The 25,412-nt window shown below is 47.5% G+C and overlaps 2 protein-coding genes across 2 annotated transcripts in view; one reads left to right on the top strand and one right to left on the bottom strand.

Annotated features, from left to right (window-relative positions):
- Positions 1 to 7,618, top strand: part of klf8 (Kruppel like factor 8) — a 28,853-nt gene extending 21,235 nt beyond the window's left edge. Inside the window, exons 6-8 of the mRNA XM_029847898.1 lie at positions 252 to 360; positions 1,245 to 1,384; positions 4,494 to 7,618. Of these exons, the coding sequence (XP_029703758.1) occupies positions 252 to 360; positions 1,245 to 1,384; positions 4,494 to 4,675 (431 nt within the window). The 3' untranslated portion in view covers positions 4,676 to 7,618. The remainder of the gene's footprint in view (positions 1 to 251; positions 361 to 1,244; positions 1,385 to 4,493) is intronic.
- A 5,069-nt stretch (positions 7,619 to 12,687) lies between these two features.
- klf5l (Kruppel like factor 5 like) lies at positions 12,688 to 24,853 on the bottom strand. Its single transcript, XM_003970893.3, has 4 exons — positions 24,542 to 24,853; positions 18,116 to 19,055; positions 17,140 to 17,199; positions 12,688 to 14,087 (listed from the first exon to the last, which is right to left on the bottom strand). Exons 1-4 carry the CDS (start codon positions 24,677 to 24,679, stop codon positions 13,909 to 13,911), a joined length of 1,317 nt encoding a protein of 438 aa, XP_003970942.2. The 5' UTR covers positions 24,680 to 24,853; the 3' UTR covers positions 12,688 to 13,908.
- Between the last annotated feature and the right edge of the window lie 559 nt (positions 24,854 to 25,412).

Here is a 25,412-nt window from a genome sequence, read left to right as displayed (position 1 = left end):
GGGGAAGAAAGCCGAGCAGGACAAGAACGTGCTGGTTCTGTGATGGCAAAGTGGAAAGCTAGAGAAAAATCCCAGATGGAATTCTCCCAGTTTGATCCATTAAATCTGCAGACCACACCCACATCGCCACACATCAAGTCAGACTTAAGCTGCAGGAATCCTGGAACCACTGTGGAGAAGTTATTGCTGTTCTCTTGTCTCCTGACCCCGCCCCCCTCCTCATCTTTTCCTTCTCTTCCCCATTTCCACAGTTCGCATCAAGCCGGGTTCAACGTCGCCAGAGTATCAGAGTGACAGCGATGCGGAGAGCGGCACAGAGTCTGGGTCGGCTTCCCTCAGTGCCCAGAGTCTGGACGCTGGGTAAGTTCTGGTCTGCGAGGGTGCCAGTCAGAACAGACCAGGCTGGGTTTGACCTGGAACCATGTGTTTGGGCCTGTGGGCCGAACCCCAAAGGGTAAAGGTGAAAGGAGAGCAATTCATGTAGATTTTGACCTTTATCACACAAGAATCTACCAGTGACCTAAATTTAAAGACTACTTCAGTAGACACAGCAAGGGGTTCTGGGAAATGCGGTCCTTGAATAATTGTAATACTGCAGCACTGCCTCAAGTGGACGTCAAAGCTTACATAACCCTTATACAACAAAACACAGCCCATGTATCCTGTGTGTGTGTGTGTGTGTGTGTATGTGTGTCACACACTAATCCTAAATGCTGTTAAATGAAAAGACAGACTCACACTTGTGTGTGCGCCTGTGTGTTTTCTAATAAATCAGGAACGACAGAGCTTTCGCCACACCCAGTAGGCGAGGTCGCCAGACTTTTAACTGAAATCCAAGGCGTGGGCGTTGACAGTTAGCTTAGTGCAGTAATCTGCTGTGTATGTGTGTGTGTGTGCGTGCCGTTTGGGCAGAACAGTGCAGTTCCGAACAGAGGTGTAAACATGATTGTGTAACGTACACGCTTGGTCATCACACTTGCTTAAACACTGCCTCTATTCACATTAAAAATGTGATCAAAATATACATTTATGCTACACAATGGCACCAGGACGTGAAGATTTATTTATGATATACGTTTAATAATAGAGATTCGGTGTTGTTGCTGTGGAAGTGTGATTAAACTAACGAAATCAACATCTATTGTGTGGCAGATAAGCGGGGCGACTCTTTGGCGCCCCCTTGTGACACATGGACGCACAATATTCCGCATGTGTGGATGAGAACGTGCTTTTATCGTTTCCAGGTCAGTGATGGATCTGGAGCCCGTAGATCCGGATTCACCAGATGTCAAGAGGAGGCGGATCCACATGTGCGACTATGAAGGCTGTAAAAAAGTTTACACGAAAAGTTCCCATCTCAAGGCGCACAGGAGGATACACACGGGTGAGTCCAGAGCCCGGTTACTGGTAACCAGTGGTGTGCCGTCAGGGCCTTCAAAGCCTTCTCTGCTCGATCAGTGTCACTAAATCACATTTAGTATCGTGATGTCATTTCATCATTTTAAATGACATCACAATATTCTGCTCATAGTTTCTCTCCGCTCCCAGAAAAATCCGCTGTGACTCAGTTTCCTTATCCAATTGGGTTCTGACTGCCGTATTTTCCGGACTATACGTCTCACTGGAGGCTAAAACTGCATCAGCTTTCCGTCCACAGTTCGCCTTCTTTCTTTCTCGTAGCAGTCAGTGAGCGCTTTTTTTTTTTTTGTCGAGCCAAACCCTCCCTCAGCTGGTCCAATCCGGAGTTTAAATTCTGCAGCTTTGTTTTTCTGGCAGCGTTTTGTTTGTGTTCTTCCTCTGGTTTTCTTCGGGTACACACCAGAGGTGTTGCCGTGTTACGAGCATAGAGGGCGCCACCTTGTGGCCACATACAATATGGAGGTTATTTGTCATATGAGTCAGTTTGAGAGATTCATCACAGGACAAAGAAACCAATGAAAAACAAGACTTATAGTCCAGAGAATATGGTAAGTAGGTTCCGAGCCACTTTGCTGCGGTGCGGTAGTGTCACGGTCCTCTGATTGGAGGAACAGCTCAGAGAGTTAGCGGCTCACATTGTTGTGAGTTTGCCCACCCCCGTGCAAAAACGGGGTCTTTTATGGAGTCCTGGCGGTTCATAACTGTTGCGAGCAGCACTAGCTAGTTGTTTCTGGTAAAGTTTTAATAGTTGTCTTTTAACCCTCAATGACAGAAGGAGGAGACGATAGTGATTTGGTCGCAGATCTTCTAAGAAAGCCATTTTCAAGCCGGACCCTCAAGGAAAAGCTGGATATTGTGAGAAAAGGCCGGCCGACCCCAGAGCTAGCGAGCCTGAGCCAACCAGGGAAAACGTGCGTTCGCCGCTTTCAGGTCAGCAACTATGAGCGCTACCCCTGGCTGACGGGCTCCGAGGAGAAGTGTAAACTGTTCTGCTGGGAATGCTTATTATTAGCCAACGATCAGCTCGGTGTTTGGAGCCACACTGGGTTTGCAAACTTGAGTTGTCTAACTAAGGCAGCATTGAGACACCAAAACACGGCCGGGCACCTCCATGCAACGGTACTAGTTAAAACCTTCGGAGAAACCCGAGTGGATCTAAAGCCCAGTGACCAAGTGCCCAAGAACAAGGAGCTCCATAACGCAAGGGTGAAGAAGAACAGGGAGATATTGCAAAGGCTGATAGACTGCCTCATATTCTTGGTTAAACAAGAGTTAGCATTAGGTGGACACGATGGAGGATTTGCTAATAGAGGCAACTATGAGGAGCTTCTTTGTTTTTTGGCTGAAACAGACTCCGACTTGCATTATCACCTGACCACCAATCAGGTGTTCAGTGGAGCATCAGGGAGGCTTCTGACCGACTTGGTCAACGCGATTGCTGAAGTGATGGGAGAGAAGATAAAGGTGGAGGTCAAAAAAGCGCCCGCCGTGGCCATCATGGTGGACGAGACGGCCGACGAGGCGGCGCAGCTGTCGCTGGTCCTGCGTTACGTGACGGACGCCGTCGTCACTGAGCGCTTCATCAGGTTTGAAGACGCTCCCAGCGACAGGCATGCCGATAGCGTAGCTGCTCTTGTCGTCCGATTTCTGGAGGAATATGAATGTCTGGATAAGGTTGTGGCCCAAAGCTTTGATGGCGCGGCGGTCGTGTCCTCTGGGCTCAATGAGGTTGAGGCGAAGGTTAAGGAGAGGGCACCCTTGGCCTCGTTCCTCCACTGCTATGCTCACAGACTCGATCTGGTCCTGAGCCAAGGGGCCTCAAAGCTTAAAGAATGCAAGCTGTTTTTCGCCCACCTCAATGGTCTGGCTGCCTTTTTCTCCAGATCTTCAAAGCGCTCGGAGCTCCTGAAGCAACGACTTCCTCATGTCGCACCATCGCGGTGGCAACACACGTCCCAATTGGTCAGAACAGTCTTTAAAGAGCGAGAGGCCCTGATAGAGCTGTTCCGCCACATCCTGGAGCGTCACGATGACTATGACCAGGACTCCCTGTGCCATGCTGATGGATTTCATGCCCGTTTGGAGGATTTTGGCTTTTGTTTTTTGCTGCACACGTTTAATGGGATTTTCCAGAATTCCCACGTGCTCTCCTCAGTGCTGCAGAGCAAAGCTGTGGATGCTCGGTCGTGCCGGGCGCGAGTGGAGGAGTTCGGTGACGCCGTCGAGCGAGAGCGGGAGCAGTTTGAAGAGATCTACGAAGGCAACCGCGCGCATCTCCTCTGCCCCAAACCCTCAAGGAGACGCTCGCGCACATTACCGACAACTCCACAAAAAAGTTCTGGACAATGTTAGGTGCCAGATACAGAACAGGTTCCAGGACCAGGACAAATTAACCTTCCTCTCCCTCCTCGACCCCCAGCAGTTCCCAGATTACCAGAAAAAATTCCCGCAGACAGCCTTCTCCAGCCTAGGGCAGAGTTACGGGACGTTGTTCGACCTGCCCCGGTTGAAAACGGAGCTGACGGTGATGTATTCCATGACTCATTTTAAGGGGAAAGTTCCCGCTGAGCTGCTGGCTTTCCTTCATCGGAAGGCTCTGGGTGAGAGCATGGGGCAGCTTTACTTACTAGCATGTTTGGCAGTGACCGTCCCGGGGTCGGCTGCCTCCGAGCGGACAGTCTCGGCTTTGCAACGGATTAAATCGTACGCAAATCAAACGTCCGGACAGAGGCGAGTTCCGGCGTTAGCCTCCATGGCGATTGAAAAGAACTTATTAGCGGAGCTGAAAGGAGCGTGGCTGTACGACAGAGTAATTGAGCGCTTCGCGGGGAAAGAAAGGAGCATAGATTTTGTCTACAAGTAAATTTCGGTGAGTAAAATAAGTTATATTTACATCTTTTATGGAGTTCTCTGTTTTTTTGCCGTTATTGGGTCGATGCGCCTGCGGGCTTGAAGGCATTTGAAGGTCCGGTTCTAGAGTATACGGGCCACCACTGCCGTTAACCACCACAGCTAGAACCCAAACATGCTGGTGTGTTGGTGGCCTAACCACCGTTCTCTTGCTCCCCCTCCAGGTGAGAAGCCGTACCACTGCACCTGGGAGGGCTGCACGTGGCGCTTCGCCCGCTCCGATGAGCTGACCCGACACTTCCGCAAGCACACGGGGATCAAGCCGTTCCGCTGCACCGAGTGCGACCGCTCCTTCTCCCGATCCGACCACCTGTCCCTGCACCGCCGCCGCCACGTCATGATGTGAGCTCAGACCTCGCAGCACAACTTGGACCCCTTTGACTCCTGCGACCTCCGACCCTTGACCTCCATCAGCAGATAGAAAGACACTCCTCTCTCCTCCTCTCTGATTGTGAGGTCACGGGAATATCAGGAATGCACAGTGGCAGATGTTGCTGTTTCTTCACCATCATCACCATCACCATCAACCGTCCACCCTCCCACTCAACCCTCAGCAGATGGATGGAGGCGCACCCATCCCTCCATCCGTCTGTCTGTCCATCCATCTTCGGTCTGGTGGCGAGGAGGAGGAGCAGGTTGTGTGTGCAGGATGTCGCTTCAGCTCTGAAGCCCAAAGACCAAACTTGTGATCCTCCCTCTGAGGTTAATCTGGAGGACTTTCCTCCTCACGGACGCTTCTGGAAGCACCAGATTGTGAATTAAAGAGTTGGAATCTCGTCACCAACACTCCAGTGCGTGACCTGTCCCTCAGCAGCTGAAGTGACATCCCCCCCCCCCACCCCCCCGGTACAGGGAACTACCAGACTGTGAACTTGAAGCTGCGTTTGTTTTCATGAATAACGCCGTTGTCATATGCTTATGTCCTTCACACATTTTCCTTGCTTTTTTTAAAACAGTATTTGATTTTATTTTATTTTTACGTGTTACTGCAGTTGTTTCACCGGGCGGGGGTTTTCCTCCCCCCTCACGCCGTAATTTCAGATCATTTTGTCGTATTCTGAGGCTGTGAAAATAAACGAGGAGACAAAATAGTTTTGAGATTAGCGGTAGAGCAGGTGTGCGGGGAACAGGGCTGAGCTTTTCTTGTCGTAGTGTGGGGGAGAAACGGAATCAGAATTCAGGATTTTTACGTTCCGGGCACTTGTTCTTTTATCTCCTGCCCGTCGAGCCTTAATAACCGAAGTCAATCTGAAAGGGCGAAAGACGCCGGAGCTGCTGACGGACCAACGGTGGCCGGAGACCCTCGCTACCAGCTGAAGGAGCATCGGCAGCAGGAGCCAACGTGGCCTCCGCTAACGCGCGTCCAGCGGCCACGCTGTCCGTCAGCTGCTCTGGAAGAAAACTGGCACTTTGAGGTTCCGCAGTGCCAACATTCACGTCATGGGGGGAACTCCTGCCAGCATTTCTATCAGGGTGGGGGCCCAAAGAACCAACTCCCAGCTTACTTTCAAAGAAGTCAGTCTTTGGGCGTTTGCCTGGAGACGAATATTCAAGATGGGAAAATTCTTTCATTTCATGAGCACATTTTCAGCTGGAATAGGACCCCCCCCCCCCCTAAACTGACGCTGTCCATGTCTTAAGTGGGCTGTTTTCCAGCTCCGATTCTGGACTGAACTTGATTATGCAACAAAAACGCTGACCTCGCTCCAGACGCTGTTGTAGATCAGTAGTTGGGCTGCAGATGAGCAGCGAGAACCTCTGACAGAACGGTGAAGCTCTGCAGAGGCGTTCTCCATCTCCAGATCTGGCTTTTTGCACTGTAATCCTGGCAGATCTCCCGCGCCCCCCAGTTAGAGCTCCCGTTGCTGCCATTTCTAAAGGCTAATCCTTGTTAGACCCGACTTCCGTTGCCGTGGTACCCGGGACGCGCTGAGCTACGTGCACGAACGAGGCAGACTCTTGTTTGATCTGCACGCTGCAAAAAATGTAAAAGTCTATATGTCTTAGCAGAGTTGCTGTTCCATTTGAACATATTTTTTATTTAAAGATTTGCCTTGATGTTGACGTTCACGCTTTTGTTCCCATTTTAAACCAAGAATCCAACTAAATTCAGTTTTTGAGGGATTTTTCTTTCCCCCCAGTCCTGAGCGATGCAACGATCCCTTTTCCAACATCCCCCTCTGCTTCAACGGAAAAAAAAACAACCATAGTTACTAAGCACATCTTTCTAGGAGAGTTATATGCATTTGATTTGATTTTGTAAACTGTTGATAAAGACATTAAAGAAAAATAATTAAGATAAATCCATGTACATAGCTGTATATAATCAGAAAGTGCAGAGTAAATGTAACGGGTGAATTTCTATTTTTAACACTGACTAGTTAATGTGAAAAATGTCCTTTTCTTCTTTTCTCTGTTGGTTTAATGAAATGTGTTTCATCACGTGGTCTTTTTATCAAATCAAATAATACACGTTTGTTTTGGTAGTTTCTTTAAATAACAAAAAAAGTTGGTCCCACTCGTGTTGTGCACACTCGTTGCATGTGGAGAGTACCCTTCTCGTGATGTCGTTGAGCATGTCCGTGTGTGTGTGTGTGTGTGTGCGCGTGTGTGTGTGCGTGAGACGGTGGGTTCTCGTCGACACCGATGAGTTAAGAAAACCTACGATTAAAATCTTTCATTTTGGGAGGAAGCCGGGCCTCGATTTCCCTCCCAATGTTTTTCCAGGCTGTGAGCGCTTTTCCGAAACTTTGGAAAGTCGGGAATATTGCAGACGTCTTTTCCATTTTTCCAAACCTTCGACCCAAAAGCACACGTACCCGAACCCGAAACTAACTCTTCGCTTCACAAGCACACCGAGGAGGACGACGCATGCGTCCTTCCTGCTTCCTGTGGTTCTTTTGGCGGTTTGTGTTTGGTATTCTGTGTTTCTCCTGTGATCGGACAGTTTTTTACGCCCCGTTCCGAGCCTCGTCCGCGTGCCTCCACTCAAAACCAATCACGTCTTCTGCAACGTTCAGCTCTTTTCTATTGAATGCAGTAACTTACGGGCCAGTACTATATTTACTCAGTGCAATGCAGTTATCAGAATATTACAGTTATTAATAATATTTTTCTGTTTTGTATTGTACAGCAGAACAAATGTGTAAAGATCAGTGAGGAAAATGAGCTTTTTGATACTGTGACTCATGGTGTTTAAAAGTCAGTTTCTCCCTGTACAGTTGTGATTATTTGCCCCCTTTTCTCCCTTCTTCTTTTATAGAATTAAAATGTTTTTTGGTGCGATTTATTTCCCTCTGTGTTTATTGCCTTAGAGACACTCGTGCTTTGAGGATTTACATTTTCCACTGCAGAAATAACGGGAGTTTAAATTAAAATTAGAAGTAGCTGGTTAATCAACGCAGCGAATAAAAGCCCCTATCTGATTTAACATGACTGTTAAAATAATAACTCCAAATATTTAACTCCAAATTTAAATTTTTGCGCTGCATTAACTTAAAAATATAACATATCCTATTAAATCAAATCAATCTTTATTTATATAGCGTCTTATACAATCAAAATTGTTTCAAGGCGCATGTAGGGGGACCCTCCTGCTGATGGCCGGCTGGGTAAAGAGAGGAGAGGAGAGGGAGGACAGGTAGAGGATAGAATAGGTAGGAGAGGAGAGGAGAGGAGAGGAGAGACACAGAGCACAGAAACACACACAAAAAGACGATATACAATCACTTCAGCGGGGCCAGAGGTCATTATGCAGCTCCGAAGGTGGTGATACCTGTAAATAAATAGAGGGGGGGGGGGGGGGGAGAAGCAGAAAAACGACACAAGAATCAGCATAACTAGTCGGCTTGATGAGGAGGAGGAAAGGAGAGGAAAGGAGAGGAAACCATGACCCAGTGGGGTGACAGAGGCCTGTCAGGTGATCATGTTTCCGGACCCCGGCAGCCTTGGCCTATACCAGCATAACTAAGATGTGACCTAATGATTAGACGACCCCCTAGGTATGATAATCTGTCTGTCTATGATAGTAACTGGAACTACAGAATTAGTAACAATAAGCTTTTTCAAAGAGGTAGGTTTTAAGTTTGATCTTAAAAGTAGCGATGGAGTCAGCCTCCCGTACCTGGACAGGGAGCTGGTTCCATAGCAGGGGGGCCTGGTAGCTAAATGCTCGGCCCCCCATTCTACTCCTAAAGACTCTGGGAACCACAAGTAGACTAGCATTCTGAGAGCGGAGCGGTCTATTGGGCTGGTAAGGTGTCACTAGCTCCTCCAGGTAGGATGGAGCTAGGCCTCTGAGGACCTTGTAGGTCAAAAGAAGAGTTTTAAAAATTATTCTAAATTTAACGGGCAGCCAATGAAGAGACGCCAGTACAGGAGTTATGTGATCTCTTTTGTCAATACCTGTCAGAACTCTGGCTGCAGCATTTTGGATCAACTGGAGGCTTCTTAAAGAGTTGTTTGGACACCCTGATAATAAAGAATCACAATAGTCCAGCCTGGAAGTAACAAATGCTGGACTAACTTTTCAGCATATAATGTGGTGGTGTAGAAGCACAATAAGGTTTAGAGGTCAATAATACACAATTGTAGTTAAACATACCATCATTTGGTGAATATAAGGGTGAATTTTAGCAGCAAGATAACTTCTATATCCTAAAAAATGTTGCAGGAGCAGTAGGTTTGTAGCCAAAGCTGCTCCTGCAGTCACAGTTAATGTAGACACAGCCTGGTGCGGGTTGCCAGTTATGTTCCAAGATCGAGCTAGAACGTCGACAATTGACGGATGAACCTTTCATTTTGCTACAATATATCAAACAATATATCGCCTAGTTCATTTTATGACCCACCAGCAGACGATAAACAACCACGCATAACGTCATTCTATTTGAAAGGTCTGAGCCTACATTAATTAGAATTAAGTTCGACAGACTTTGCTGAATCTTACCTGTTCAAGTGACAATTAGCCACTTCGGCGTCGGTCTTCAGATCCTTCTCCGGTTTCAGTCTTCTCCATCTTCCAAAGGTAGCTCCTCTCCAGATCCTTGTTTTGTTTTTGCCTTTGTTCTGATATTGTTGGGAACCACAACAAGGCTTTTTTAGCTTTCCAAAGTCACATTGGGATTTTATCTCAATAGTTCGGAGCTGCAGTTCAGCGGTAACTGGCAACCCGGAAGCCGAAACGCTGCTGACTTGTGATTGGCTGGATCGGTGATGGGCGGAGCTACAGACCAACACACAACGTGAACATCGTCAATATTTACGGGCTGACACTTCGCTTTTAAAATGAGAATATTCTGGTTGGACAAGTGTTGTCAGGGATATAAGTATTAAAAATTAGCGCGATTCCTCAACATGTGTTGACACATCATGGCTTTGAATAAATTTGTGACATACTGCTGTTTTAATCGATTAAACGGATTTCAATATTATACTGATCGTCAGACCTCAGATCAATCTAAAGACAGTTCCATTTGCGACCACACGGTGGCGCAACAACACAGAACATGACAGGAGTTCGAACACGAAAGAAAAAACACGAAGTCCCTGTACCGAGTGAACTTTGGTAATAAAAATATATGCATATTGAAGAGCAAGAACAAAGTCTTTCAACTGTGTCAGTGTGTGTGTGCGCGTGCGTGCGTGCGTGTCTTTCTCTGCAGTTGACTCTAAATGGTTTTATTGGTTTCTTGTAGTCATGAACAGGACAATCATTAACACACACAGCAGCAGACTGGACACACACACACACACACACACACACACACACACACACACACACACACACACAATGAGTGTGTTTAAGAAGCATGAATATTTAATTGATGCTGTAATCAGAGAGAGAGAGAATGACTCAATTCTGCAGTGGCGACACTCACTGTGATTGTAAAATCTACCGCCCACACACACACACACACACACACAGACGCACACACAGGCTCACATGCGCACGCCATGACTCCACAGGCTTAATCACTCACGAAGCAGCTTGAAATGCCCCCAGAACCCGTCTGACCTGTTGTTGTAATCACATCACGTATTCAAAGGAAGTCTAGATGATGGTGAAGAGATGGAAAAGTGCACGAGACTCCAAACTTAAGAGCACAGAAGTGGGACAAGATCAGACCTAAACACAGTCAGGAGCTGTGATGTTTGTAAAAATGGCCCCGTTGGTGGTGTGGTTATTTGTGTGTGTGTGTGTGTGTGTGTGTGTGTGTGTGTGTGTGTGTGTGTGTGTGTGTGTTTGTGTGTGTGTGTGTGTGTGTGTGTGTGTGTCTTACGTTAATAAATATCTCCACTTTCAGTTTCTCTACTCTTGATATCTGATGTCGGTGCTCTGACTTCAGCCCTGGAGGTAAATAAATCTGCCCCCCACTGTAAGAGGCGTCCAGCTGATCCAGGGTCTGCAGGAGCTGCTCCCACTTGCACGTGTGACGCAACAGTTTGTGAACATGCCAAATAATCAGAGGCACTTTCCCACCTGATGTATCTAAACTATAAAATATGCTTTGAGGTCCTGGAGCATTCCGAACTGAAAACCGTGTGATTTGACCAGGATCATTCGTGTGATCATTCGCTTACACATGTGACGTATTTACACATGAACCTGTGAATCACCGCGGCAGGAACTGGTGAGCAGGACGGAAGCATTCAAACCCAGACGACCTCCTCCGTGATCGTATCTCTGATGAAGAGATTTCCAGGCGAAACCAGATCACCAGAGCCATAAATAACAGCAACCTGCAGCTAAACTCTTTGCTTTTATCCTCATATCTTTAATTCTTGTGTAAATCCATCATCAGCCAACTGAATATAGTCAGTTTTTTATCATTGGTTTATTCCGACCTCCATGGAAACAAGACGCCTGTAAACTTTGCATCTTCTCCTGTGTCTGATGGTGCTGCATAAGCAGGTCAGCCTGTTTCCTCCTACCCACAATCCTTTTCACCGCCTCTCCTGACGGCTGAGCAGAGGAAACTGGCAAATGTTGACGTGATGCTTCATCGTTTATGGTGTCTCCTGATTTATTGCCGCACCAGGCGGCAGCAGCTGCCGGTGTTATCGCTGCGGGTCCTTTAGTCAACGCCATTTGAGGCCCGCAGCATTCCTGAGGACACCGACCGTGTCCATCCTCGGTGACACCAGCCCTGCCCCACATCCTCCGACCATACTGGGATCACCGGTTCACCAGACACTGATGAGCAACCAGCAACTCTCAACGTCAGTAAGGATGACAAGAGGGCAACGCCGTAAATGGCAAATACGGCTGAGCCGACACTTATTTCAGACCAACTGTCCCCTTTGGACATCACTGTAGTCGGCACTGACACATGGCCGTGCACGTAGACTGCCCCACTGCCCACTCTGGGGCTCCTGGGGTGGCCATTGACGTCTCATATCTGGCAGGACTCTTGCCAGAATTCAAACACAAGGATGTCACTATGGTATATGTGTTACTCATAAATGACTAATAAAAGGTGCTATTGTAGTTTTGTGCCCCCTGAACTTCATCCGTGAAGTTCCTGGTGAACGTTTCATCACAACGGTCGCCGCTGGAGTTGCACAAGCTGCAGATTAAGTCTTGCACACACACGCTGGGAGCCCGGCGTGTTAGCATTGAGGGCGTTGTCTCAGATTACAATCTAATCTTTGAGACTCTGCCATGTAATCGTTCCTGCAGAAACACACGTTTGCCTGTTTTTATCCGAAACTCCAACACATTTGTGATTAATTGTGAACTTCACAGAAGACGCCACCAAGAGTCGATGTCACGCAATCATTAACCGTTGCTGTTGGAACAAATCAAATCCTGAAAAGAACAAATCAGTTGGTTCTCACTGGTACCATGGATGGTTGTACCCCCAATAAGGGGACGTTAGCTAGCTACTACGAATATTAGTAAAGTGTTGCATTTTCCTAACCTAACTTATGAAAAAAATGTTTTCTAAATAAAATTAAAATGTGCCAATACGAAGAAAATACAATCTGTTATTCCATTAATCTTTTTTATTTCATTGCAGCATTTTTTGCACAAAGAGAAAAAACATCGTTGTGAACATCGTTGTTCATAATTTGCACATCATGAATTCTCACAGGCGTATCAAAAAAATCAGACATTCACATACAACCGATCTAGAGTCCCATTAGTTAAAAATGAAAACAAATAATATAATAGGAAATAAAACCAAACAAATATTTACACGTCAAAGCTAAAAGTACAGCTATGTACACGATATCTACCACCCTCCCTCCATCAGAGAGACTGGAGAAGCTCATTTCCTCAGGACAAAGCTTGGAAGAAATAAAAAGTTGAAATAACAGGAAGTGTTTTCCCAAACATGATCAAGGCCGTGCTTGTTTTAACTTCTGTGGTCTGGGTGGGAGGAGCCTGATCGGGGCAAGGTGAGTGAAAATGGCGAAGAACGTCCGGTTCGTTTACATAAACACGTCCGGATTGTACGAAAACCGAAGCCAAAGTGTGACCAAATACAACCAGGAGGAGCTCAAGGACACGCCTACGCTAAACCAGGATATAAAGTCAACATGAAAGAACACCGCACCTGTCTGCTGAGAGGAAGGTCATTGATAGCGCAGGAGGACACCAGGAGATGAGCGAGAGGTCTGACTTCATCTTTCAGGGGATCCCAACTCAGCCTTGACATCAGGAATTGTGGGTAAATGCAGATGCAATAAAATTACCACTTTAAATAAACGAGCATGAGAAGGTGCAGCTACATGTCGAGCGCTCAGAGTGATTAAATATAAATGGTTATTGATCTGCACGTGGGCCCAAAACCAAAGTGAAATTATTTAGCAGGCAAAATTTGAATGTTTAAATTTTAGATCAGCTGTGCTAATTTATGTTAAACAGACAATAAATTTCATTTTTTCCCCATTTTCACGTTAACAGCGAAGATTCGGCAACCGTGGAGCGATCGACTAAAACTTCCGACTGGGTTCGAAAGACGTTGAATTCCTACGTAACTCGCTCGTCCGCCCTTTTCCGTCTTTGAAGACCAAAACTGCAAATGCAAGCCAATTGAACGTGATCACCGCGGGAACGTGATCACCCGGAAACATCTCCATGTTTTCACTTGTCTGCTGGGATCGCTGGAGGGAGTTTTCTCTCTTATTTTGGCAGAAATTTTAACAACAAACATTTAGCGTCATCAGGGTAAAATAAAAAAATAGTCAAGTATAAATCTCAGTACATTCCAGGATTCAGGCACACATATATGAACAAATTTTTACAAAGGCGGCGAGGAGGAGAACAGCGTTCCTGTGCGGTTCAGAAAGATAAAAGTGATGATGGTGACAAAGGGCAGCAGAAATAAAATAAGTGCTTCCCTCCGTTCGGTGTGGCGTGAAGGTGCGAGGGAGGCGAGTTTGTCTGTTAAATCGATGTTCTGTTCACAGGTTTAGTGAGGAGAACCGTTGAGGGCAGGTCAGCAGAATTTTGGAATTGAACAGAACATTTTTCATTCATCCCGAATGTATCAATCAAAAACGATTGAGCTCCTCCCCCCCGGGGCCCACGGCTGATGGTGGCTCCGCTCTTCCACTGTGGCGACGAGGGTGTTAGTTCTGGTGGCGCTTCATGTGCAGAGCCAGGTGGTCCGAGCGGGAGAAGCAGCGGCTGCAGGCTACGCACTTGAACGGCTTCGCCCCAGTGTGCTTCCTGTAGTGTCGGGTCAGCTCGTCTGAACGGGCGAAACGCCAGTCGCAGTTGTCCCACGTGCAGCGGTACGGCTTCTCGCCTGTAAGACGGAGAGGAGGGATTAGCCACGCGCTGACCAGCGGTACAGTTCGCCGGAGCTAATGAGGAACTTGAGTGATGCCTTTGGGATCAGTTTATTGTGAAAGGATGTGGAATTCCAGCCTGAGCTCAGGAAAGCCAATACGGCACGTACCCTCCCACACCCCAACGCTGACTTTTGTCTGCCGTGCCACAACCTGCTAAAGCCAAACAGCGAGCTAATCATCGACCACAAGAAGCGAAGGGAAGGTTGAAATTAATGTCCACAGAATTGATGTGAAGCGTGAGCGCAAACAGAGCCGAGACCGAGATAACTAAACAATAAACCTGCGGTTCCCGTATTTGCGCGCCAACGTGCGCGGCGCAGGACACGTCCTTGGCCCAAAAATCCTTGCTGAAACCGTTGATGTGGGGGGGTGTAGCAGGTTCATCAAGTGCTCATTAGTAGCATGGGTCCGTTAGCGCTGATTAGATTAGCTGCTATTGACCATCGATCAGTTCCTGATAACCGCTGAGGGTCCAAAGAGTGCAGCGGGGGAATAAAAAGGCTTTTTGTGCTCTCAATATGTTGATATTATGTTAAAGTTTCCCGTAAATCTGTTTGGCAATAGAAGGAAAAACTGAACAAATTTAGTGGCTAAACATTTGTCTGGAATTTCCTAACATTAGCCCCGCCTCCTAGGGACCACATCCTGTTCCTGTGAGTAACCTCTGCTCTTCAGGCCTGATGGGAGGTGGAGCACGCACCTGGGGAGGTTCTCGAGCCACAGGTGTGTTTGGCTTCTCTAAATCTGAGCTGATGGGGTCAAAGCCGCCTCTCGTGGACTATTATCCCCGAGGAACCACAAACAGACCGATGAAATCACACGCACAGTACAAACACGCCGCTGATAAATGGTCCTAAATGGCTGGCTGAAAAAAACGCTCTGCGGTCAGGATTACAGCCCTTCATTCACACCCAAGCTAAAAGTGTGATTTTAAAAGGATCTTGATGCCTATTACTGTCTAAATAAAGTTTTTGCAGCGTCCGACAGCAGACTCCAGAGACAGGAGACTGTCTCTGTCCATCGTGGGTCCAGGCAGGTGGAGGTTTTGGTTCCCGCTGATGGTTCTCACATTATTTATTCATAAATGAATCACATGGTGTCATCAGCAAAGAGTTTAACCGGGAGAGTTTATTGTCGCTCCATCTCTAAAGTACACATTCACTAATGTGCACGTGTATGAAAACCTCAAAAGCCAAAGTCCAGAAATGAATGTGGCGTCAGTGCATCAATCACTGCTGGACAAAAGGAGCTTTTGTTGCAGGTTGGCATGTGAAGCACATATAATATTTGCTCTATAGGAGGCTTCAGGTTAGTCTGAAGCTGCAGCTGGAGACCCGCTACAGAATTCACCTTTTACAGGCGGAGTGTGATTTTTATCCTAAAAGACCTCCGACAGTCCTGACAAGACGGGATTTGACTTCCCACTTCAGGACGTAAGCGACTCCAGTTTCATCTAAAGACCACCTGGTTTAATCAGATCAAAACAAACATCTTCAGGCTCTCCAGAACTCCCATAAACACTTTGTCGACCTCTTAACCTTATCAGCTAGTGTTTATATAGAGGGCTGGAGGGTTCCGTAATCAGGACGATAACACTCTTTACACACACATAAACAGCGCCACAATAGCCAATGTCCAGAGTTCAAACGGTTGTAGAGGCTACGGTCAAGGCTGGGAAGCTTCGGCAGCACTACAGGAGAAGCATTACAAAATGAAATCTTCAGTTCAGTCCAGAGCGGCGTGTCGGCAACATTCCACAACTGACGGTTTATCGTTCCAGTAAAACTTGTTCGTACGAGACACTGATAACATCAAGCCGATCTGGTTATTTACAGCGTGAATACGAGAAGAAGGCCCAAGTTCCACGGTGACGAGCAGACAAACTCTGCTGGAGGCAATCCCTAAAAACATCTGAAGGGGCCGATTCACGGAGTTACCGTTCTATTTAGCATTGCTAGGCTAACCCTCAGATTTTATTTGAGCTGCGCTGAGGCCGAGACGACCACAAGAGTCCTCCGACGCTGATGCAGGAAACGGTAGCAGCTCTGCAGTAGTTCCACATTATTCCACGTGGAAAACACTGAAGCCGGCCCCTTTGTTTCGCTGGGCCTGATTATTTTAGCTTCCACAGGTGTAACGAGGACCAAAAAGCAGGTTTCACATTTTCTTCATCAATAGGTTTTGTATGAATCTGTTCATTCGCTGCTCTCACTGAATCGCTCAGGTTGTCATTTGTGCTGCAGCTTCCTGCTAATGAAGAAACTCACAAACTGCTTTTATCTGCTTCCATCTGTTGGAACCCTCCATCATGCTGAATAAGCCTCGGTCACATGACCAACCCCCCCCCCCCCCAAAAAAAAAAAAAACTCAACAGAAATCCTGGTCAGAGTCTGTACAGGTTTCATCTTACAGGAGGGAAACACTGAAACCAGCCTTCCCTCATTCTGCATCCCCCCCCGAACTGGGACAGAAAAGCAGGAGTAACTGGTTTGGCCTTTGCGTTAACTGCAGGTCTTCCCTCTTTTCTCCCTCTTTTGTTCTCTCGCTCTCTCTGGGGAAGCGAGGACAGGTACGAGCACGTAAAAAACACGGAGAGAAGAAAGCAGCCATGTGGCTTCTGTGTTATTTTTGCCTTTTCATTGTGCTCTTCATTGTGTCCACAGGGTGTATCGAAACTAGCAGATTGACAAATAAAATTCTGGTTTCATTCTTGGCAAATCAGGTTGTTCCAGAGGTTTTGAAGGAGCCTCCAATAGCAAGCTACACAGCTAGAACACTGGAATTATCTCTTTTTCTGTGAAATACATCAAACGCAGAAACCGGTGGAGGAAGTGCTCCTCTCGGCTGCTTTACTGGTGCCACTGGCAGCACGTCAGAAGCTCCGTCCCGATGTTCCTCAGGAACAGCATCAACAGCATCACTCACAAACCACATTATGTCTCTTCAGAGACAGAGTTTGTGTGCGCCGCTGACACCCAAAGCTAAACTGATATTCATCTTTCTCACCTGTGTGTGTTCTTTGGTGCGCCTTCAGGTGGGAACTCTTTGTGTAAACTTTGGTGCAGCCTGGAAGAAAAAAAGAGAGAGAGAAAGAGAGAGAGATGGTAAGTGGAAGGCAAAAAAATGGGTTTTCTTTGGTTTTTGTGTTGGTACCCATGACCCAGCGAGCAGGGGTCAGATCCAGGGAAAACCCATTCACGTGCAGAGGCCACATGACCCACAATACAGAGCAGGACTCCTAAAGCTGAAAGAAGAAGCTCCATCTTTACTGAGGATTGTGTGTTTAAACATGTAAAAAGATGGCAAGCCTATTTACACAACAGCTACCAAAACCACCATGAGCCAACCCGTCCAGGCTTGTTTTTATTACCTCTCTGAGGGAGATCATGTGACTGTGTCTCTGTATGGAAGAGCAGCTTTTCCCTGTTTGCTGTCTGTGTGCAAGGCTGCTTACATGCTGCTTTGTATACTGCCCGGGCTGATTTACATGAGGCATCGTGCTCAATACCTCGCCGAAATCAAAATATCTGAAGCAGCGACAACCTGGCAACAGCTACAAATGGCTAAAACGTTTCCTCTATGCTGATGACACACAATTATCAAATCTGCTCAGTAAATTCCAGTGTTCCCCATTAACTGTTGTGTGAAAGGTAGATGTATACATGTGGTCAGGTGACCTGGGGCCCAGACCTGCGTAGAATGCTTCGATACCTCTGAATCCAGCTGAGACTTACTCCCATTAAGGCTTTGTTCTGTTCAATGCAGCAGTGGGGAGCTGGTCCCGCTGGAGGAAGGTTTTCTCTCCTATAGGGTAGACGACTACTGTTGCCAAGGGAACCAGGTTGTTCCTGTCAAGCAACAGCTGTCGTCTACAGGGTCGGAGAGAAAACCTTGCTGTATTGTCACCTGGTGTAACTGGGTTGCCCAATGAGTTTAAGGTAACGAAAAGAACCCTGAAGTGTTGTGTTGTCCATGTGGTCACCTGGGTAGTCACAAAAGTGGATTCGCCTTTTCTCCAGCTCTGGGTTGTTCCGCCTGTTGTACTTTGGACCCGTCAGGACTCCCTGGCCGTGGGTCATCAGCAGGGCGTGTGGGGTCAATCCCGCCATCTTGACCACACGCTGTTGGTACGGTGGCGGAGGTTGAGACGCTAAACTGAGCGGTTCTGCCTGGCCATCGGGGCTGCCGGGCTGGGAGTTTGGGGGTGAGGGCGGCAGGCTGTGTGGCGCTGTGCTCTGGGAAGAACCGGTCATAGAGGCGTGGTAATAGCCATGGTGCTGCGGCAGGTGGTGCTCCGCCATCATGTAGGTGCCATTAGTGATTGGCAACATGGGGCTTCCCAGGTTCAGCATGGCCCGACCCCCTGCAGAGCCGTGTGCCGACGGGCTGTTGTGGGACAGAGTCATGGTGAGGTCGGCACTACTGGCGATAGGCATGTGGTACACCTGCTGCTGTGGCGCTGGCGGTCCAATCTGAAGTTCTGTGTCCAGATTTGGCTGCTGCTGCTGCTGCTGGGACCCAGAGGGCACGCTCACCACTCCTGCCTCGGCGCTCAGGTCCGGTTTGATGAAAACATTGCTGGTTACATGATGAACGTTGAACACAGAGGTGAAGTCAGGCAGCGCCTGAGTGGAGGTGGTCGTAGGGATGGAACAAGGCACCTCCAGGTCCGGCTCTGTCTTGATCTGCTGCGGTGCAAGGGTCTTGTTGTTGGGCCGGTACAAGCCCGTGCGGAGGTGAGCGGTGCTGGGAAGGATGAGGTTGATGTTGAGGCTGTACGGGGTTATCGGCTTTTCCTCGGAGAAAAAATCGTCCACCACGGAGGCGCTTTCCCGCCTGTATTTCTTGTCGGCACAGTCGGTGGAGAGGCTCAGAAGAGAACTGCCCACCTGGGGGAGATATTTGTCCAACTCCAGCTGAATCTGAATAGAAACAAAGAGGCAGAATTACCACATTTGGACAGCCACATCCATCAAAGTCGTTCGGAAAAACACCTGGTGAAAAAAGACTGAGAGAAGCCGGTTCCTGCTTCCCTCCTTTGCCATTCCTCCATCATTCCTCACATTCCTGCTTCTTACTGGAGCTGAATGTTCTGACATGACCACAATGAGGTGTTGGAATCTCCAACGATGCCTGCGCCTGAGTTCTACACGTGTTAGCATGTTTGTAGAAGCACCGTGCACTAATGGGATTATTGTCCGACAACGAGCCGACGTAAAGAGAGAATAAGCCCAAATATTCTACAGATACTCAAATCTGGAACCGAGTGAACCAGTAACACAAACAGATGTGAGAAATTCTTACGGGCGACAGTAATGCAACAAATGACACACGATCATCTGAAGGAGCACGTTTAATTGAGCTTTTTGGCTGTTTTTCATGAAATAAATATGTTTGAAGTTATCAATGTATTATGATTGTAACAGATGCTATATAAATAAAGATTCATCTTTATTTATTCAGCATCTGTTACAATCATAATTGTTTCTAGGTGCTTTCCAGAATCCCAGGGTCTGACCCCCAAAAAGCAACAGTGGCAAGGAAAAACTCCCCTTTAACAGAAGGAAACCTTGAGCAGGACCAGGCTCATGTAGGGGGACCCTCCTGCTGATGGGGGGCGGGGTAGAGAGAGAGAAGAAGGGGGAGGACAGGTAGAGGATAGACTAGGTAGAGATGATAGAAATACATTAATAACCATTATTGGTTGCATCATTGCTTCAAAACAGGAAGTCAACCATCAAGCGCGTCACTTCTCAGAAGACCCTCTACAATGTTTCTGCTCTCAGGATGTCAGTAAACATCAAAAGCAGCTGAATAGATCAGGATATAAAGATGTTTATAAAGAGTACAGCTTTTAAAGAACACAAGTACGATACTGCAGCGGAGACACTTCAGAATGTGTTTTTTTGTGTATCGGAATGCTAAAGGGTACCTGGTTCGGTTGACAGATGATTCACTCAAATGATCTTATTTTTTTTAAATCAAAGAAGTGGAGACAAACACAAACATCAGTTCATTTTTGATGACGTTTTAACAGCCTCACTTCCCCTACAGCACTTGTTTGTCTTTGCACCGTTAGCCAAAGTTCACTTATTAAACGAGGGGCCCGGCGGCCTCAAAAGCAAACGGATTAAGAATGATGTGAAATGTCTTTTGTTGTAGCTTCATGTGTGTGGGCCAAGATCTGGCCAGTTAATGATTGGAGAACATGTATGAGTGCGCCGCTATGTGTCCTTCTGTCCGATAACAGTTAGCTTGTTATCAGCACAGCTCAGTTTTATGAGATGGGAGTTTCCAAAGGACGTCCTTCGTGTGTCTCAACTCCAGACAGAATGGACTTTAAGTGGTTCTTCACGGCGTTGCAGAATCGGTTTCAGCTCCTTTTGTTGTCCAACAAATCCAAACGGCCCATGAGGGGAACCAGGTACACTCGAAGGACTACATTTCTCATCCAGCCCCGGGGAACCATGAGGTTCTTCCAGTAGAAGACTGAAGATTCTGCTACATATTTGAACTGACATAACTGAGGCTAAAAAAAAAACGGTTTCTGCACCAATGTTTTTAAAGACTCAACATCACCGTTGACCTGCAAAACAAAAGGCTGCATTTGAGCGTTCATTTATGGCTCTGAGGAATGTAAAGAAATGGTTCCCATTCGCCTTTAGAGCTCCATAAAAGAGCTGATAGCACGCCACCCCCCCTGGTCGGACCAGGCGAGCTATGAATCAACGGAGCAGAAATCATGACAGGTCAACCTTTGAGATGTTTTACGGCCTCTTATGGAAGGAGAAATTAGAGTTCTTTTACCCGTCCAGCACAACAATGGCAGTTGAAATTGTTTCCAGTTGTACTTGAGTCGATGCTCGCAGCAGTTTGAGAGCTCAGCGATTGAAAAATGTCGGTCGTTCTGAAGTTGATCGTAAACTAGATTAATCAGTTAAAATAGTCCTTACCCAACGGTCAGTTCAGCAATATTTTCACAGGGATTGCTAACAACAATCAGGTTGTCAGCATCCAAAATTTGTTTTCGTATCCAGCTAATGTGTCTGTTAGCACTGGACTCCTTGTTCAAAGGATAATTCCAGGATAAGCTACAAAGGCTATGAAACCATCTCCAATAATCCATGAAGCTCTAAATATGTCTGAAGTCATGCTCTTTAGAGACTAAAACGTCAACATTTACATTCAATTTGGTTTCAACAGCTAAGATCTCAGTTCACTTTCATTTTTTAGATGTAAATAAAGAACATGCAAGGCTTAAACTTAACCATTAGCCACTGGTCACCGTTAGCACTGCGCCATCATATATTCGGGCTATTAATCACAAGTCCTCTCAGTTTAACGAATTTCTGCTGCTGTTATGATTGTAGAGATAAGCTGATAATCTGACTGTAACCAATGGTGGCGTCACCCTGCAGGGCGAGTAACATGCTAACCGTTAGCGATTTAGCTGGCGTTGTTTGAATGTATGACTCGAGCCATACGTTCAGTTGAATCACAAAAAATAGTTTTGGCGTTTTAATTCAAACACCATCAGCTCAAATTATAACGTGTTGTTTTATCAAAGGGCCGTAGCTTCAATCTCTATATGTTGAGACAAACTACAGCTCCGCCCCTTAAAACCTGACACACTCTTGTGGTCCAAACACATCCGGTCTTTCAGGCTTTGATCTGTTTTCGATCCACCAGATTAAGACCAAATCTGCAGCTTCAACCAGCCTCAAAATTTGCGCTGATTACAACCGACCAGAATCAAAGCATCAAAGCAACCGTCTGCAGAAATGTCAGTTGTGTGGGACTCCGCGAGCTCAGACTCGCCGCCAGCAGACACTTCGCTCACATGCAAATCATCTGAGGTGGCGGCGTCCCGGAGCTGAAGTCATCGGCCGGAAAAAGGTGCACGTTCAGCGGGGGGGGTTAAAGGGGGACGTCTGTTGCTCAAGGCTGGAGTCAAGTTTACAGCGTATTGAGCTACAGGAGGGATCTGGCGTGACCGGCCGCACGCTCCTGATCCACAGGCAGTGAAGTTACTGTGTAACTTCCGTCGTCTGCGCTCAGTCGTCCTGGAAAGCCGCCGCCGATACCCCACCACAACTGTCGAGATCCGCTTCAGAGGTTACTTATTCCGCCCTCAGAGCTTCCGGAACATTAATTATGCGGTTAATATGTGTCAGGTAGATGAAACACCTCCAAAACAGTCATTTTCATTCTAATAAATTTAAATGTAAACATTTGGTGATGCACGTCCGACCTGCTCTGCTAACCACAAACGACTCCACTCCGGATCAGAATTTAGGGGTTTGTTGACACCACCTGTGGAGCCAAACAACTCAGGTTCTAAATGAGCGAGAAGCAACGTGGCCGAGTCCTTAATGCAAAGCTCGATGCAAAGTTTGAGCCCTCGGCAGGTGTGGGACACGGTGGCAGCGTGACACTCTGAGCCCTGAGAGCCTCACAAAGTCGGTTTAGAGCAAATATGAAGTTCCGGCAACAAGTTAACTTTGATCTCCAGGAAGGGTAAAAGAAATAAAGAAAGTAGCTCATATGTTACTGACGACCTGGGGGAAAACTCAACTCGCCAAGTCAGCAAATGTCGGTTGCTGCCTGCTTCGAGATAAAAAGGACAGAAAATTGGGACGTTTATCACCTGCTTGTGTTTTTAGTCATCGTGCTGTTTTGTCTGAGCTTTACGCCAACAAACGTTGCGACACGTCTGCCAGACGGGCCAGCTAGCGCTGGCTTGCTAGTGCGTTTGCTTTGACAATATCACAAAAGGTTTAGAAGTGATCTGGTATCTTTCTGTCTGTCGCAGCATCACGGGTTACTCTGCTACTTTCCCACGAGGGTGACCTCGCCGGCGAGGTCCTGTTCGCCTCGGGTGGCCTCTGAAACGCTGGCGCTGCTCGAACAGGTCGAGCAACATACTGCTGTCACGACAGCAGCTCGCCTAAACGCTCTTTTAAAAGCCCAAAACAATGAGACAAAGCCGAGTCTGACGGAGCGAATAAGAGGCCAGAAAGACACGTTTTCTTTTCCTGGAGATGGCGAATTAAAAAAAAACCAAAAAAACCCGCGGAGAATAAAGGCGAGAATGCCCGACGGACAATATTTAATCGGACTTTTATCTTGTCTCATGGCGGCGACCTTTGACCGTCCTGCTCCTGTTGAGCAGGACATCCTGGTGTCCTCGCACCATATGTCATCATTTCCTCACACGTCGAGGTGTGTTTGCATTAAAACTAGCTGCGGCGTCCATGTGGGACGGACTGGCGAGGAGAGTCCAGCGGGTGGCGCCGTCACAGCGGGTGTTTCGAGTAAAGATTTGTTCATGTAATCTTATGAGGACTTTGGAGGAGAAAATAAGATCTTGTCCAGTTTTAAGACAGACGACAGGATCACCCCCTACTGGCTGAGGGGGATAAGCGAATAAGCCCCTCCCCCACAGGGCGCTCAGGCGCCGTGCGCACAATTATGTTGGTGAATTATCAACTTTGATCCCGTTAAAGTTGTGCAACCACAACGTGTCCCCACGTAGCTTTAGAATTCATGCCGTTGGCAATGGCCTCCCGCCCCAGACCCCTGGAGAGCTGGCCGTCGCCTGTGACCAGCGGCGAAGGAGGCGGGATTCCAAATATTTGACAAACCACCAGAACTTCTAGCCGTGGTTCCAAGTTCATGACCTGATTCTGAGTCAGTTCCTCGAAGGCAGGCACGATGTGTGTGTGTGTGTGTGGGTGGGGGGGGGTCCTCGCCATGCCAGCAGCTGCTCGTGAAGACGAGATGACACAACGTGGCGAAACAAACCTCCAACCAAAAAACCTCACGTCGTCTCGCCCGCCACCTTTCGGGCCTCTGCAGTGCGACGGCATCTGGTTTCTCTCCCCGCGTTATTGTGAGCTCGCACGCTTCGCCGCCATTTAACTTTAATGCTGATGATGCATCAGTTGTTTGACAAAGGAGGCGACCGGGAATCCGCTGTGGTGCGTTCAGGAGCTGGAGGAATGTGGCGGCGGTCAACTGTCTCTCTTCCATCATGTGATTCGATCTTATGACTAAACAAGGAGAATTTTGAGGCGACAAAGAGGAACGCGCCTCCATGCCGCCCCGCGCGGGGGCGAAGGTGCACAACAGGGACTCTGCTGGATATTTACGTCAAAAATCAATAATCAATCCGATTTTTCCGCCCCCCCAAAAAACACAAAAGTGCATCTAAAACAGCAACATTTCTACAAATTCATCCAAGTGGAGCAACCGCGACCAAATTAGTGTCTGAAAGGTTGCAGCCTGCAGGTGATTGGAGGACTTTAACCTGCCTGAACAGGTGAGCCCTGCGCAGGTAACTGCAGCTCGGTGACATATGAAATCTCGGAAGCGCTGGTGTGTGCGGGAGCCCCCCGCGGGGACTCACCGGGGGTTTGATGTCCTCAAACACGGATGTGTCCTCCGCGCTGTCCGCCGCCGACATCCTCACCGGCTTGAGCTGCGTGAACACCGCCCGCTCCTCTGCGTGCGGCGGGTTCATGGCCGGTCCGACGCTCGTTGCCATCAATCTGACCTTCGGCTTTATTCTGCGGCTCAATCACTACAGAAACCAGGGAAAATTCGGATTAACTGCGGCCGTCCGGAGCGGAAATCTACAGGGTAAAATCCCTCCGCGGTGGCGTCTGACTGGCAGGTAGATTGTTCACCTGAGCTCAAGTATGGACCTGCTGCCGACAGGTGAAGGCGAGCAGCCGCGCAGCCAATCAGAGCGGCCGCTGGTGGAGTGGGCGGGGCTTACCCGCGGGACCGTAGAAGGTTGAAAAACAAAGTTGAAAAAGAAGACAGACGTGACGTTCCCATCTCACGCACACCTGTATGGAAGCCAGTCAGGGCTTGGAAGCAGAAAAGGCTTTAAGTTGCTATTTCTTTTAGACCAGTTAAAACCGTTTTTATGGTTTAATCTCTGTGATTTACGCAATAATGGGAATTTCGGCCAAAGCCGAGATAATAAGAGTCATTCAGATAAAGATTTACCTGCAGAGGCATTATGGGAAAATCTCATTTCAGGCGTCAGGCTACAAGAAAATAAACCTTTTTCTGTGGTTTTTAGAGAAACCTTCTGAGATTACTGATGATCCAGAATAGATCAGCTGCCAGGGTGACCGTTTTGTTTCTTTATCAGAACAATTACAGACGTTTCATTTTTGATTTCCTTATAACCTGTGAGATATGCAGGTTGTGAGGAATTCTGTGCTCTTGTTTTCTCTTCAGGTTCTTCTCTTTCATGGACAAATCAC

Source organism: Takifugu rubripes, chromosome 15, assembly GCF_901000725.2.
Source record: "Takifugu rubripes chromosome 15, fTakRub1.2, whole genome shotgun sequence".
Lineage (NCBI taxonomy): Eukaryota > Metazoa > Chordata > Actinopteri > Tetraodontiformes > Tetraodontidae > Takifugu > Takifugu rubripes.
The sequence above is the reverse complement of the archived record's forward strand: the minus strand, read 5'-3'. Positions and strand labels throughout refer to the sequence as shown.